This window comes from Rhinolophus sinicus, linkage group LG03 (genome assembly GCF_036562045.2).
Source record: "Rhinolophus sinicus isolate RSC01 linkage group LG03, ASM3656204v1, whole genome shotgun sequence".
NCBI classification, from domain to species: Eukaryota; Metazoa; Chordata; class Mammalia; order Chiroptera; family Rhinolophidae; genus Rhinolophus; species Rhinolophus sinicus.
Window position 1 is genome coordinate 145,897,555 of NC_133753.1, and position 17,344 is coordinate 145,914,898.

The 17,344-nt window shown below is 33.0% G+C and overlaps 1 protein-coding gene across 2 annotated transcripts in view; it reads right to left on the minus strand.

Moving 5' to 3' along the window:
• Positions 1–17,344, minus strand: part of XRCC4 (X-ray repair cross complementing 4) — a 342,504-nt gene that overhangs the window by 181,484 nt on the left and 143,676 nt on the right. For both annotated transcript variants that reach the window (XM_074328763.1, XM_019746359.2), the window contains exon 7: positions 4,163–4,310. In XM_074328763.1, coding sequence (XP_074184864.1) covers positions 4,163–4,310 — 148 coding nt within the window. The remainder of the gene's footprint in view (positions 1–4,162; positions 4,311–17,344) is intronic.

Below are 17,344 nucleotides of genomic sequence, written 5' to 3' on the forward strand. Positions count from 1 at the left end.
AGACACTGAGACTTCATCTTGGCTGTGCCTGGTTCTTTACATGTACCTGAGGGAAAACCTATTGTCTTTCTACCATGCAAAAACATAGAAAGGAGCTAAGAAAGGATCAGAAGCAGAAATTGGACAAACTTGAATTGTCATTATGTGGTTTCATTATTTTGTTTAATCGTAATTCCTGAAATATTAGGCATACTTATTATCAAAAACAAATACACTTATGTAGGGCTTGATTTCACTTCTCCATCTTTAATATAACATACACAATATACTTTAATATCGAGTATCTCATAGAATATGGTAAACATTACCATAGTAGTTTTCAGGCACGTTTTCTGGTGAACTGTATTGTATTCTCCCTGTTTAGTAGTTTTACTGGTACAAACAACTTTACTACAAAGTTTTCTTTTGTATTGATATATATAGTTTTCCCAGAAATTTTCAGATTGTTTACAAATTGATTTAATTCTCTCGGCTGAAAAATAATGTAATTTTTATCAAATGAAGTTAAATTACAATTACTACTTCATAATGCCATCTCATTAACTCAGAAGGAACAGGTTTATTACACTTTTTAACCATGAACACAAATTAAATATGATATACAAGCAACATATTATGACCTTCTGATATTGACATGCTGGGGAGATGGAATTGGAGATTCCGTCAATTGGTTTCAAGCATTTCTCTCTAATACAGATCAAAAGTGGGTCTCAGATTCAAATAAAATGCCCTAAAACAACTCCCACTTTTGACAGACTTTTTAAAAATTTGGAAAATAATTCCAAAGATTCCAATTTAGAACCTTAAGCTGGTGTACTTCCTCCACTGTGTTCTTGCAATCACAAAATTATTTGTGCATCTCTGTCTCTCAAATAGATTATAAGCTCCCTGAGGCTGTGTAGCAAATATTGGCTTTAAAATGAAACATTGATAGTGCTACTTTGGAAATATAACTGTCTTCTGAGCCCTGGTTGCTTTTCATCTGTAAGAAGGGGACATTAATACTTACTTTGTAGAGTTTGTGTGAGGTTTAAATGAGAGATCACATATAAAGCATTTAGCATAAATCTTATTTATCTTTGTATCTAACTCTTCTACTATACCTTGACACTGTAGCAATGACAGTATCATTATAAGTGATTAAATAAAGTTTAAAATTACCATAATTTTTTATAGATTAGTATATAGAGAGATTAGCATATATTAGTATTTAGTTTTTATAAAAGTGCAAAATAATCCATGACATCTAGAAATGTATTAAAAATTTTACATTGTGAAATACTTATAAATTTAAAAGATGAATAGATTCCTCATCCATGGACATTTTACATTTTTTAATTTTATATTTTTCATGAATTTTAATTGCTAATAGTAAATGTATAAGTAATTTATTGCTAAATCATGTTTGTGCTTTGAAAGTGGTGAATTGTACAAGTATAATAGAATTATAGATATTGGGAGGGATTTTACAGATCATCTAGTTCAATCTTTTCATAATACAGATAAGAGAACTACATCCCAGGAAGATGAAATAACTTGCACAAAATCTGGTAGACATTAAAAAAATAAATAAATAAACCGTAGTAAAGGCATCCCTTTCCCCACTTTATTTGTACTTGAAATGCAGGCTGGAGAAGCCAAGAGAAGCCAAAGAAGAAAAATAGAAGATGCCCAGTGGGAATATCTGAAGAGACTGGAGGCCATGTAATTTCTTAAAAGATTTAGGGAACCTTGAAGTTTAGAGTTAGGGACCAATATCTTTTCACCCCTGTGTAGCAAACTACCCCACATCTACCTTTATTTGGGAGACTACAGCTAGAGTATATTAGCCTAACTGTCGAACATGTTGATGAGAAGTTACCAGAGTAAAACTGTGTTTAGGAAGATATGAAGTAGGTAGTAGTTTGAATTTAAGAACAAAATAAGGGTTAATTATCAGTATTTGAGCCTAAACGCTCACAATGACATAATTAGCAGGCAGTTCAAAAAGCTAATAAGCTTTATATCAACTTTGAAAGTAGTAAAAGTATACAAAATAAATATTGGCATAGTCATCTAAACATGGAAAAGAAAAGGAACACAATATTAATTGCATATATGTTGGTAGAAACAAACACATTGCCCTTATTTAAAAGCCTATATATAATATTTAGTCTTTGATTCAGATCTAAACTTCTATCTCTGTGCCATGCATATCAGAAACCTGTTTAAGCAATATATGTATTCAGAAATGTTAGTAACCCAAAACATTATATTTAGTTCACACATAGAGGAGAAAGACCTAAGATGCAGCTCTCCAACATATAACCTATATATTTCATTCTTCCCCCAGACACCAAAATCTTTGTCAGACAAAATAAGTAGACCAAAAGTTCCACGAGGACGGGGGCTATGTCTATTTTCTATTCTCCTGAATCCTAAGCATCCAATAATATGCCTGGCACATAACTGACACTCATTATGCATTTCCTTACAATTTGACTGAATAGAGTTTTCTGAATATTTCAAACTGTTTGTACTTTTAGTTTTCCCATATTAACCTATAGGAAGAGTGTGCTTACTCTAATATTTGCAAATTGGAAATGTTTTTGTTTCATTATTAAAGAGATCATATAATAATACCTATGAAACCAGGGGGTTATGAGCAAATTTGTAAATGCACATGATAAACACAAAGGCAGTAAGAGTTCAGTGCACACTGGCTTTTCACATATACAAGTATTGTCTGAAGACATAAGGGACCCACCCTAGTATGCAGACAGCATTTTCAAGTACTAGTAGATCAGGCCATTGTAGAGAGAATCAAAAACCCAATGATAAATAGTCAAACAAAACAATGCCACTATTAACTCCGCAATTCTTATTTTGATGCAAGAAACTCTGAAAACTCCCTCCTGTCAGGCTGCCAGTTTCCTGAGAGCATGTTTTGTGCGTGCCTGTCTGGCACCCTCTCTGTCTGTAACCGAAATCTAAAACGTTTTGCTCTCAGGACCCCTTTAAACTTTTAAAAGTTTTTGAAGGCCTCATTTTGTTTATGTGGACTATATGTGTCATATTCAAAATTAAAACTGAGAAAATTTAAAATTCTTCATCAATTAATTTAAAAATAAACCTAGTATACGATAACATGAATAAGATATTCTTTATGAAAAATCATTATATTTCCCAAAGAAAAAAATCTTGTGAGGGCAATGTTTTACACTTTTGCAAATCTGTTAGATGGGTTTCAATGGAAACAGCTGGATTCTCATTAGCTCCTGCCTTCAGTCGTGTGTGGCATGCTATTTTAATGGAAATATATGAAGGAAACCTGGCCTCACACAGGTATGGAACTGAAGAAGGGATAACCTTGTGGATCACCACAAAGAGCCTGGGGAACCCCCAGGGGTCCTCATGCCACACTTTGAAAACCACTCCTCTGTAAGATCATCTGTCACATGGCTACTGTTGAAGAACTATTTGCCAAATTAATGAAAAGCTTCAAGAAAAAGAAATAAATTCTCAGGCACACACACACATATATATATATATATCCAAATATACAAATGATTTGCACAGTTGTTTTTGATTCAACTGATAATATTCCTTAAATGCTGATTGTTTTGCAGCAATAAAATGCTTATTATCCCAATTTCTCAACTCTTTACAACTAAACTGGGATGCAGATTAAAGGGAGGGTAGTCTGAACTAAAGAGAGAACTGTAAAAACAAAGTATATCAGTCTAAAGTATAATAGAAATAAATATGACTAGAAAGAGACATTTTACATGAAAAACAATTCCAAGTATAACCAAATAAAGGGGTTAATTTGAATGCTATATTGGCCTCTTTAAAGCAGTAAATTAGATTGAAACATTTTCCTGAACACAAGCTGGATTCTAATATTTTTGATATCCTACATGCCATTTCTAATTAATCTATAAAAGCCACAAGAAAAAACTTTTTGCTTATATTTTTAGCATTTCTGCTTTAAATATTAATAGGAATTAACTGAATACCAGGAAAAACATACGGATTTAAACATTTTACAATTTCCAAAATCGTAATTTTTGTTCTTTAAAAATAGCCTTAAATTCAGAAATAAAAAATGTAATTTTTCAGATTATATATTAGATTTTTTAAAACGTCATCTCAATATTTGGCAAAGCATAAAATGACTTACTTTTCCTGTTCTTGAAGCGGAGGTTCCTGAGAAGCCATTTTAGGTTCTGTCCCAAGATGTTTTTGCATATGCTGCCTCCTCTTTCTACTGGGTGCAACATCAGTGACATCAGGACTTGAAATAATGGGATCATCTCTTCTTAAAGTAGCTAAAATAAAGTGATATGAAAATGTGACCCCCCAAAATTACACATACAATTTGTGAATAAAGTATCAACTTGCTGCTGATGTAATGTAACACAATAAAACATAGCAAAACTATTTTTAAAAATGTATGTAGAGTGGGAGAAGTGAGCCAGTTAGACAGTGTGTAATACTTTTAAACCAATATAAAATACAAAATATGTTGTACACATGGAATAATTTGACTAAAATGGTCTTTACCTATCTTGGGCAACACTCTTCCCAAATTCATTATTGGCACAATTTGATCTCTCAGTGCTAGAAATATTAGGTTGGTAAGAAAGTAATTGCAGTTTTTGCAATTATTTTTAACCTTTTAAACCGCAATTACTTTTACACCAACCTAATAGACAGAAGTGCCTTAGAGACACCTCTGAAAGGTATGTTTTGGGGAAAATACTGCTACAGGAATAATATAAACCAAATTGATACTGAACAGTAGTTATTAGCAGAATTGGGAATTTCTGCTAGTTATCCAGAGATAATTTCACAGACTTTTCGGGCAACCATGAGGAATGAGCGTAAGAAAACACTAACAGATGTCTTTAAGGTGGCTAAACCATTAAATTAACCTTAAAAGTGTTTGATATACTTGAAACAGAAGCAACAATAGAAACATGCGTGATTTATACTCCTTTATTCTCTTATAAACAACTTAGTTTCAAAGAGATTTGGGGAGTCCAGAATTCTTTCATCTAATATACAGTATATTCTGCTATAATATGTATTCCTATACAAATAAAAAAGCTCTTTTGGTATTCGTAATAATGAACAAAATCAATATAATTTGGATGATGTCCTGCTGGTGCATGATTTTTTTTTTCTAGCATATTAACTGTTTAAATAGTGATCAGGGGGGCAAGCTTTCATCCCAATTAAAGAGAGAGCCTTAGCAATGTACGAAGGTCTAAAAAAAATGGATATGAGTGGCTAAAAATGTTGTATAAGTCCATTCCTTTAGCACAAATAGGTGTGATTTAGTGGAGCCAAAACTCTACACTTTTTAAAAGTTAAGCTCTCTGCTAAAGCTGCAGTTACAGCTGAACAAGTTGTGCAGTCATTTCTTCCTGAATGTTGAATCAGATATTTAATTTTGATGAAAATACCAGAATCAGATGCAGTCAATACCTCCCATCGCCTCCATTTAAGAGGAAGTGGGATGCAAAGGGCTAGCTGATTGTGATGCTGGGCACAGATGTTGCTAGAGAGTTAATGGAGTTATTATTTTTATTAGGATTGTAACTAGAGAACTAACAACAACGACCTAAAGCTGAATCGATTTTGTGTGGTCTACCCAAATCTTAATTTTTCCCCCATAAGCTCTATTATTTTTTACTGCGCAATTCTGCAGAATGAGTGGTTTTTCAGGCACACATGTATCACATTCTAGTAGAAAACACTGTATTTTGAGTTCTCACTCTGCACTTCATGCTTCTCCGAGGGACCTGCGGTCATCTGGACACTGTTGACCACTCTTCTGAACCTGTTTATTTATTTTAAATCAATGCCATTTTTGAGAATACATGTGCTGGACACTTTGCTATGGATTTTAAATATATTATCTTATTAATCTTAACCTTGTGAAGTACTTACTATTACTGCCTTCATTTTACTTATGAGGAAACCAAGGCTTTAAGAAACCAATTTAGTTAAGTAACTTGCCCAAAAATACAGTCTTTGTTTTTATATTTTATCATATGACAATTTAAAAATGGGTAAATTATTACTTGATCAAATATTAGTTGAATGCCCATCAAAGTATATTTTACTTTCCACATATTTCATGTGTTTTATTTTATTATCCACTAAAAATGAATTGGGAGTAGAGAAGGGTAAATAAAAAGGGTGTTTCTCTGAACACATTCAAGCTGAATGATTTCTCTATTTTTTTTTAATTAAACTAGGAGGTGACTCAGGAAGATAATTCTAATTTCCTGATTTCTTACCAGGCCACTCTCACCTAGGGTTTGTTTACTCAATCATATAAGTAATCAACAAAATACAAGCTTGTCTATAAACAAAACTAGCAAAAGTGTTAGAGTTAGATGATGTTTCAACTGTAGATAGACTTGAAAAAGGAGAAATATCACATTTAGTGACATGTTGGACATCTAGGAGGAAAGAACATTAAGTTTAAATTAAAACGTATGGTAAAATTTAAAAAAATTAAGTTGCCAAAAAGTTGTGCCATTCACTCCAAATGATGGCTTACATGCTAGTACCCAAAAGGATGTTTCATATGTGATATGGTTGTACTATTTACTTTAAAATACAATGTGTTTAAATGTGCATGCCAGTGTGAGCCACTCGTATAAACCATGTTGCTAGCATCTACTCAAGAATGCACGGACCAGGAGCAGCTTGTTGGGATTCTAATAATAAATACCATACTTTTAAAAAAGCTACTAGAGGAACTTTTGTGATTTATATCTCAATCAACAATTGATTTACTAATTAGTATATTGAATGACAAAAAATGTGTATATCTTTTGGTGAACACAAGGCACAAAAACAAGCATGATGAATATAGCATGGGCTCTCCTGAGTGAAATTAAAGGCATTTGAGATGTACAGATTGGCTATAATATTTTAGAGATATTCTCTGCCATTTTATGAACAGGGTATAAGAATTCACTGAGGTTTGTTTACTATTAGATATGATGCCCTGTGCGAAATTTTTAAGTGGTCCTATGTCCAGTTGTGAACTTTGGAAAATTGTGGTTGCCTGATGCCAGGAAGAATCATCATTCCTGCCTCAGGATTCTTCCTACTTGCCCAAAGTGAATATTTTATATGAGGGAGTCACTGGGACACCTAAAAAGACAGACAGAATTTCTTCTATCATCCTATAGGACAGGTTCATGAATTATTTTGTGCTTACTTGATAATAAATATTTAGTTGATAATTCTCTGCATGTGTGGGAAAACTTAACCTGATAATTTATTATTATTATCTCCACATTTCAAACTTCTTAATGTCTGGCATTATTTACCACAAAGAACCAAGAGTTGTGTATAGCTAAGTGTTTCAGTTCGGTTCGCTGCACCTTTTTATTCCTTTCTCTTGACAATTACAGTGCAGCTACAATCATGAGGAAAAAGGGCTAGCATATGAACTAATTACTGTTGAAACAGGATATATCTTTTTGGGTTTGTGTTTGCACCATAGGAAACAGTTTTCTCTTCAGTTTATTACATACATGTAATAGCAAATTGTATTACAATATATTCTCTTAATTTATATATTCATTTAAAATGAAGTTTTGGTAACATTTCTATAGCCTTTAATAGAAGAGAAAATGTTCCATCCTATCTTTTCCTCTCCACCCTGCAATGACAGAAACCAGGAAAGAGAGCTGCTACTGTAACCCCTGGTACTCAAGTATTAAATTGCTCATTAAAGCAGTCCTCAAATTTCAACCCATCCTACCTTATCCTCTGCTTGTGCTAATGTTTGGTCTTTTCACTCTATTTGGTCTCAATGCTGGATACTTATTTCTATTCCGACACTGGATCCCTTGAACAATTATTCTAGGTATCTAAACAAGCAAAGCTGTTTTATATACAACAGCAGGGATGTGATCCACATTTACAGAAAGTCAAATATGGGACTTCCAAAAGGTCTACATTATTCACAACCTTACATATTTTTAAGTGAAAGCTTTCCCTTTCAAATCCTGCATCCCATTTTTAAAGAAAAAAAATCAATTCATATTAAGCTTACTAGGTTACACATACTCATTTCAGATATGAGCAAGAGCTTGAATAGAGTTGGAAAAGAATGGAAAATGTTCAAAGAGTAATGAGAAGGAGTGTGGCCTGGTTGGAATAATGTTCATGAGAGAAAAAGATTTAGGAAATGACTGGGTAAGTATAGGGAGCAGGAAAAGAGGGAAAGAAAGAAAGAAAAAAACAGATTCGCTATATAAATTTGCAATTTTTCAAATCCAGGCACAAGAGTATAAATTTGATCTTGACTGGGGAATATTTTTCTGAGGTTTCACCTCTAGAATTCTCAGTTTTTAATATTACCATCAGTCTCTGTCATGACAATGCGTCTTTCACCATTTCCAGGAATTTTTGAGAAAAGAAAAGAAAAAGAAAAAAAGAAAAAACTATTGCCAATTAACTTAATACCACTGAAATACTTATTGGCAGAGCTGTGGGATGAATTTCAAGGTCTCATTAGGTTCACTGAATCTAGAAAATGGGAAATCTTTACACAAGCCTTGTTATTGTGAAAGGTGGCTCCACAGAAAGCCACACTTCTTCTCATCTGACAGAAGAACGGCAGGAGCTTGGCAGCAGTAGTTCAGACATGACAGGGGCAGAGTGTTGGCTTCCTGGGTACTCTCAATGTCGCAAGGAAATGACACTCTTGGCTAAACTGCCAGCAATCTACATAAATCCCATGAGTAAAACTTCCTGGTAAACTTAAGTCTCTGACCATTCAATACTTAAATCCCAGCATTTTAGAAAACATTTTTTTAGGTTTATAATTTGTTTTATAAGGGCCTCTTTATTCTCTCTTATCTGTGGATCTTTTTTCCCCCTTTTCATATAATACCATAAAAATCTAATGGAGATTGCCATGCTTCGGCCCACTCCCATCCCAACACACACACCTATCTCCTGCCCCTGCCCAAAACAAAACATTCAAGTTCTGAGGCATGTTATTCATGGCAATAGCTACTTAGATCTTAGATTAAATTATTGAATAAAAGAGGCTCTGATCTTCAGGTCCCTTGACCATGAAGAAATGTGTGCTGTGTGAAATAGGCCGTGTCCAAACAAAACAACTTTCAGTTGTTCCCATGGCCTATAAAATAATGTCCTAAGATCCTAGCCCTGTGTTCAAATCTCTCTGCCATGTGACCTTCACCTGCCTGTCTTACCATACCTCCCACAAATCTTCTACCATAGTTTGTAAACTCTTCCAAGGGCTCCAGGGTTCCTACATCTTCCTTTTTATTCCTTACTTTCCCTGTCTTGAATGTCCCCCATTCCTCTATTGGCGCACCTACATGCTTCCTTCCAGCAAGCCCATGTGTCATTTCAGTCATCTCAAGTAGTTCCAATTCACAGCATCTCTCCTTGCTCCATGGGCTGATAGTCTGAACCACTCATTTCACATGTACTATCTCGTATCTTTATTCTCTTTTTATGTTTAGCTCCTGTTTCTCCAATTAGATTACAAACACCCTATAGAAAGAGGTCATACCTTATACTTTGCTGCAGCCCTAAACAAATTACCCAATAGTGCTATACATGATAAATATGAAGACTTGATCTCTTATTTTCAAATGTGTGCTTAAAAAAAAAAAAAATCAAAACTTATTTACTTATGAACCTCCAGATGAGGTATATGGAAAGTTACATCAGAAGGACTGGGTCTGGGTCTCTAACTTTGCCATTTACCTTGGACATATTACTGAATCTCTTAAGTTCCTCAACTAAGAAATGTATGTTAACCATGATTTCTGACATGATTAAATGAGATAAACTATTTCATAAGTCATAATGTCAGAAATATTTGATATCAGCATTAAAGTATTATAATAAAATGTGTCTGTCCTTACAAAAGGTCAAATTGAGATTCATCAGATGAATTTAAAGAACTGTTACGCTAACTTTTATAGCTTCTTAGAAACATAAAAATAAAATAATAAAAAAGTAAGATAAATATACGGCTTTCCAAATTCAAAATAACCCAACTGTTATAGAACTATCATCTGTTATGAATATAGAGTAGCCAATCTTCTATGGCTGTTTTTTGCTATTTTACTCATTAATCATTTCACAAATATTTAATAAGTATCTATAATCAATAAGTCATTCTGTTTTATTTCAAAAGATAGAAAATACTGAGGGGAAAACCAAAATCTAAACCTTAAGTCAGTAAATGTATTCTAAGTAAATCTGAAACTTCATAAAATATACTCTTTCTTTCACCAAGGAAAACAAGCAACCAATGACCTGGGCTATCCTATGTCTCTGTAGTTTGTCTTACTGACAGGCATAATGATAAGCAAAAAAGAAGCTGAGATAAGGTTGGTCACACCATTCTTCAATAAGTGTCTTAAAGTGACCTCTCTTAAGGTAGTAAATTTCTAATCTGACCAAACAAGCAAACATTATTTTCCCTTACTACAGCCCTTTTTCAAATCTGTAATCAGTTGTTATCCAGTTTTCACAATCTAATCTGAATAACTGATGACCATCTCACAAAAAAGGTCAATGGTCTAACCTATTAATCAGCAATCACCAAATAAACTGATAATTAACATCGCACTAAACACTTAAAAGTGTGTGTGTGTGTGTGTGTGTGTGTGTGTACGGATCTATGTCTGTATACTTTTCCAAAAGTCAGGCTCCTCTTTAAGCCAGCACAGCTGGAAGTCAGACTTAATGACAAATTTCTACTGACACTGGCGTAACCTAAAAGGTCATCTTTGGAAATCTAATACTTTCAATGTCAGAAGCAGGGTGGGCCATGAAAGATACAAAGCACAGACTCCAGAGGTATTCACAGCATTTAAAAAAATAAGTTGGATATTAAATATTGTCTTAAACCTGCAAAACAATCTGATTTCTTTTTAAATTAAAAAAAATATATATCAATACCAAATGAACTCAGTTCTTTATACTAAGGATTAATTCAGCCCTTCACTTATCCAACAAACATTGAGTGCATTCTATGGGTCAAGCACTATCCAGAAGACACAACTACTACCATGTATTCAAAAAATTTGTAATGAGTAGAGCAGGACACAACTATTTTCAAGAAAGCCATAAGTCACACAAGCAATTAAAATGAAACACTGTGGAAGTTCTAAGACAAATGCAGCTTTTCAACATTTTACTAATTTTTTCCAAAGTAATCTGGGAAACTTCAGTTTTTCTTTTCCATTATCAAGCACTAACTATAACTTGATTTCTTACATTGTTTTTCCTTCTTGTGTGGATACATCTCTTTGGCAAGCAAAGTTTTCTGTATCAGATGGCTCTGAAGTCGATTTCCAAAAGAGAACATTAAAAGGCTAGCTCACTTTGAGCAAACTGACAAAAAAAGACTAGGTTTCAAAGTTGAGCTTTAAGGATGTTTCCGAGTGAACTCAAACTCAAACAGCATATCTGAATTGAAACTAGATGATCGCCTTTTTGGATAGTCCTTTGTATGGTCCCACAACATCCTTAGTAGATTTCGTCACACTTGCAGGAATTTATCTAAGTTCCATGAAGTAATTTATCTAAGTTCCATGAAGGCAGGGGCTGAGTTTGTTCTATTCGCTGTTAGCATAAGACAAATTGGTATAATCTCTAACACATAGTATTTCCTCAATAAATAGTAATTGATTGAAATATAAATTCTTAAATACTAAGAGTTAATAATAAAGAACTTCTTAAACATTATTTTGAACCTATGTACAATACTACGCTATTGATTCGCTATGCCTGCCAGTCCAGTAAACATTAAGCGAATAAAATATTAGTAGAGAAAAGCAATTTATGAAAGAGCAACATTAGCCTCCAACTTATATCATTTTGCAGTGAAAAATAACAAACATTGGAAAACAGTTTTAATGGTTAATAAGTTTTCAGAAAACAAAACTACAAATTTTCAGCTTTCACCAACTTTATAAAGGGACCTGCCTCTGCCTGTGACCTACGTCATGAAATGTTTGGAGCCAGCATAAAGCTTTCATTGTTGTATATGAGTCAGGTATGGCCTTCTGTCAACTTCAGACATTTCTTTAGTTTTCTTCTTCATAGAGATCTAAAGGTGATTTTTTTTGTGTGTTTTTTTTGACAATTTCATTCTTCTTTATTTTGGTCAACTTTTAATAAATCTAGACTTTTTATAGAGCTTAGGGTTTCATTGAACTAGTATAAATTTAAAAACTGGACAAAAATAAATGAAATATAAATCCTTTTTTAAAGAAATGATATAGGGAATCTTTCAGTTCAATTTTTTTTAAAAATAATGTATTACCAGTAAATTATCTACATGACTCTAGGTTAACTGGTTAGAACTAGGACCAGATCATTAGTTTAACTAACAAGTCAAAATTAGAGTAGGATGAAAGTGGCAAAAGCGAAATGCTGTATAATTACATGGTGAACTGGTTAGATAAGAATCATTAATCTACATCACAAACCCTCGTGTTTAATAATTACAGGGGTAGGAAGAAGGACTTGATTGAGTTGAAGTGACATGATAAACTTCCCACTTCATGTTGCCAGTATTTGCTTAATCTTAGAAAAATTTAGAATAATTTTGATTCGTTAAGAGTACTCTATTTGCACTTCTTTATGGTCCTTTCCACTAAAGTTAATGCCTTTGTGATATAATTTAGCCAGTTTATATTGTTTCTATGAAGAGGCAAATATGAGATTAAATTTCAGAGGCTTCTTCACTTGAAAACTGGAAAGGTTTTCAAAAAAAGAGATTCTCTGGTGGACGGTGTTGTCCCAACCAGCTTTCTAACCAAACGCGATGAAGGCAATACTTTTACTAAGAAGGAATATTTTTTTTCTTTTTCTTTTTGCCAATGGTCAAATAACTAATGTTTAGACTGAATTAAAGAATTCTTCACAAAGATCCTAAACTTGACTGTTAATCACTATCTCAGTGACTGAATAAATCATGTGACAATGCTATGACAGTTTTTATTTTAATCTATACAATTAGGTATGGAGAGGTTACTTCTGGTGTATAAAAAAAAAAATGCCCTCATTTCATAATTTAAGTTACTATACTTTGTAAAAATGAGTATATTATCTGAATCTGGTAAAAAAAACTAAATGCACTTTCAGACAATTTTGAAGCACTTCTAAGTTATTAGTAGGTTAAGCGTCTTGACTAAATGAAAAAGTTTTTCTTCAGAAATTTCATATCCAAACATCTCAACATACGTTTCTTTGTTTGTTTGTTTGATTTTTATTTTATTGGGTAACAGTGTGTTTTTTCCAGGACCCATCAGCTCCAAGTCAAGTCGTCCTTCAATCTACTTTTGGAGGGCATAGCTCACTGGCCCATGTGGAAATCGAACCAGCAACCCTGCTCGTGCTCTAACCAACTGAGCTAACCAGCCGCCCACAACATACGTTTCCTTATAATACACGGTTTCTCATATTGCTTATGGATTGTTTTATTTTTCAATAAAAACCTAATGAAGATTTTTTTATTTTTAAAACAAATAACTTGTATATTCTTTTGTCTTAATATTCAAAATTAGACAAATGAGAGCAAAATTATTTTAAGCACTGATTTGACAAAATGAATAACATTTGGGAAATTGATCACAGTTTATATGAGTATACTCTTAACATTACACCTTATATTGATGAAGCTGCCTCATAATCCACTGTTAACAATCATTGTTAACAATGTGTTAACTTCTCATTTTCAACACGATGTCTTAGTAATGTGTAGTCTCAGGACAAGCCTACATAATGCCACTATCCCTACAACCTGCAAGAGCCAAACTGGGAACCATTCTTGATGGCTTCCAAAACTTCATCTTGCACATTCAGTCAGTACCTCCTAAAAAGTTCTTAAATCTATGTAATTCTCGGCACCCAGTACTTCCGTATTTTCTTGCCTAGATTATTGTTATAGCTTAAAAACGGCCACAGCAGTTACAATTCATTCCTTACAAAATGTCTAAGAGAACTTTTCTAAAGCTGCAAATCCGACCAAGTCATATCCTTTTCCATTGCCTTGAAGACAAAGATAAAACTGCCTAAGGTACATTAATATCTCTTGATTTCCCTGGTTCAACTTACTTTTACAGCCTTACTGAATTTTGTCTGATGTACCACTTTCTGTTTCCTCTTGGATTTTGTACATGTGATCTTCTTCCAGAAATCATGTTCTACCACCTACTACTCAACTGGCTAATTCTCACACATCCTTGATATATTGCATAGCTCCGTAAAGATATTACCCTGTCAGAAGGCCTTAGAAGTCTTGGTTACATGTCCTTCTTCAGTGTCTGCATAGCACCGTTTACTACTATCATTGCCACATAGAAGAGTAGTTATGATCACTGACTAGAAAAGTAGGGAAAAACTGCTTTGGGTTCTCCTATGGAATAGTAGATACAAAGGGGTTCAATTCTATTGTAAAGTCAGTGCATATGGCAAACAATCATAATTAATCAAAAATATCCTTAAAAATTCCTTAAATTGTCCATTAAGCACAGTAATACATACCGTAAATAATTCTCTCTAGTAACAAGCATGCATAAATATTTAATGAATACCATACAGTTTCACAGAGAAATTATATTCAGAAACAAAATTATTCATGGTTTGCAATAATCTAAACACATCATCAATATGGAAAGACTAAATTTGCTAGCTCTTCCAGATTAATGTCATCATCTTAATCTGCGGAAAATGTATCAGTTCCTCTGATGCTTCCTTAATCAGATTTCTCTGTTTCCCAATTAATTTTTTTTTTTTTTTCCCCCTGGATGAAGATATCATCACCTTCCTTGCTTGGCTACCTAAATGATGGGTACCATTTTTTGTCAATAGCCCCAATTCTTAAAGTTACTCATACTTGTTCATAAGTTTTTACCATTGTTATTAACTGTTGTCAGGCTTAATTCTGTGGGCATACACTTGCAAAGTGGAATACCAGGTAAGTAATGAAATATTCAAAAATATAATTTTGCTTTCCCTTTGTAAATCTGTAATTATCTGGAATATAGTTAAATAAAGTTATATTTAATGTATATGACGCCATTCCACTACAAGTCATAAATGACTAAGAAGTCCAAATTTCAATCTCTCAAGGTTTTTTAATCATGAAACGGAAGTGGGGACTTTTAACATAGTAGGCCTTACAGTTATACATTTACTCTCTCCGAAATTCATTAAATAAGCGTTTGCACAGACATATTTACCATCATGTTTAATCATAAATTAAGATGGACAAACTGTTACTTGATGGGCTAGTAATTTTTAGGCATTATAATTTTACATAAAATAAAATAAAAGATAAGACTACTGATATAAGAAACACCTTTCCATAAAGTCAATGCTGTGAGTATCTCCACATGTCTGATATTTATAATAATTCCACAATAAACTGATATTTAGAAAAGTGGTCCATCATGTTACCGACATGTTGTAAGTGATCATTTGTGGTTGAACGAAACATTGTTGAATGAAAATAGCACCAAGGAAAATACTAAAGACTTTAAATAAAATAGAATCTAAAAGACAGCAAATCTTTTGTAGTTAAATACAAATGAACAAAAATAACAAAATAAAAGTTTGACTGATTTGTCTATCCATAAATATAACTTCTAAAAACAAAAATCCTGTAATATTCATTATAAAGCAAACACTAAAATCAAAGCCTAATATATTAAACTAGAGTTGGCATTTAAAATATCCTTGTGGTGAATAGTCTACCCTTGTACAAAGGAGTATATTATTTGTAAATAATGGTTACCAGATATCTTAGCCAAAGAACACAGTTACACAAGACTAGTTATCATAACACAGCTGGGAAAGAACAGAAGCAGAAAAAAAGTCTGTATTTATGTTACTGTTCAGATAGACAGATAGATTATATAAAATATATTTAAAGACTTTATATACAATGGAAAATTGTAAATGCTCTAAATAAAAGTGAGAAGTATTATACCTAACTAAGGTCAAAGATAGGGAAAAATAACTGGAAGAAACAAATAACTTGATAGGGAAAAATACAGAAACATGAGGGTGAAAGAAAAAGGAACCTTCAAGAATAACTATTCAACAGATAACAACACTTCTTGCAGGTCACATGATTATTTTGAATGACTATAAGTGGTTTAAACTCACTCTCTAAATCTTGCCATTAGTAAATTTAATAAATTCATAAATCATTTGAGTAAACGCTGATACTATTTTCTTAGAGTAGAATCAGCATAAAATTTTTGCTTAACTTTATTGTTCAGGTTCTGATTCAATAGAAACATAAAAAAGAATACACTCTTCTGGATATCACCTCTGACATTAATTCTAATAGTTTAGTAAAAGAACTCTATAGTATTGTGCAAGAATGATTTTGAGAAAGAGTAGATTAAGTAGAATCAGGCATGGAAAGGGAAATGTTTTAATTTCCATCCTAACTTATCATGATAAAAGTCAAATAATTACTTAGAAATAGCCAAGTTAGGTTGGCATTAATAGAGAGAAAATGTCAATTTTTTTATTCAGTAACCTCAATGTGTTCCCCTATACCTTCCACAATCCCCACCCTGTGAAGCTTTCTCAGAACCTACATAGTCTTAGGTCTGCAAATTCCCAAGTTTTTTGTTTTGTGTTTGTTTGTTTTTGTATTAGAACATACAAAAGAGTCTACCATGAAAGAACCCATTAATGAATTGGGGAACAACTCTATTTTAAAATTCTAATGGTCCTAAACATAAGAAGCTGTGCTTGTTTAAAGAATAATTTCTTATGAAAACCTATTACTATATTGAGGGACTGGTGTTCTTTACATCATATTTTGAAAATGACATTGATTGGCAAGGTTCTTATACAGGTGTAGCATCAATATAAAAGATTACCAAACTTTCTTTAGGTGGTGGTTTTTTGTTTTTTGTTTTTTTCATTTCCTATAACCACCAAAACTATTCTTTAAAGCAGATCTCATCAGGAGGTACATGTTATGATAATCCTGGGCACTTATAAAATGTAGAACCCCAACCCTCACCTGTTAAAAATTCTGACTCAGTAGGTCATGGGTTGTCCAATTTGTTTTTGAAAAGCTTCAACAGGTAATCATCTATCTCATACAGAACAGTGTTAACGATAAGTATTCAAATACCAATTACCAATGGTAACTTCAGAGTCAAAGAACCAAAGTTCTGTGTTGGGTGCTTTAATTCTTCTAGATTTGTTATTGTCAATTCATAAATATTCTACATTTTAAAAATATTCTACTCCCATTCATGAGAGCTCCACTCTCATGACCTAATCACTTCCCACAGGC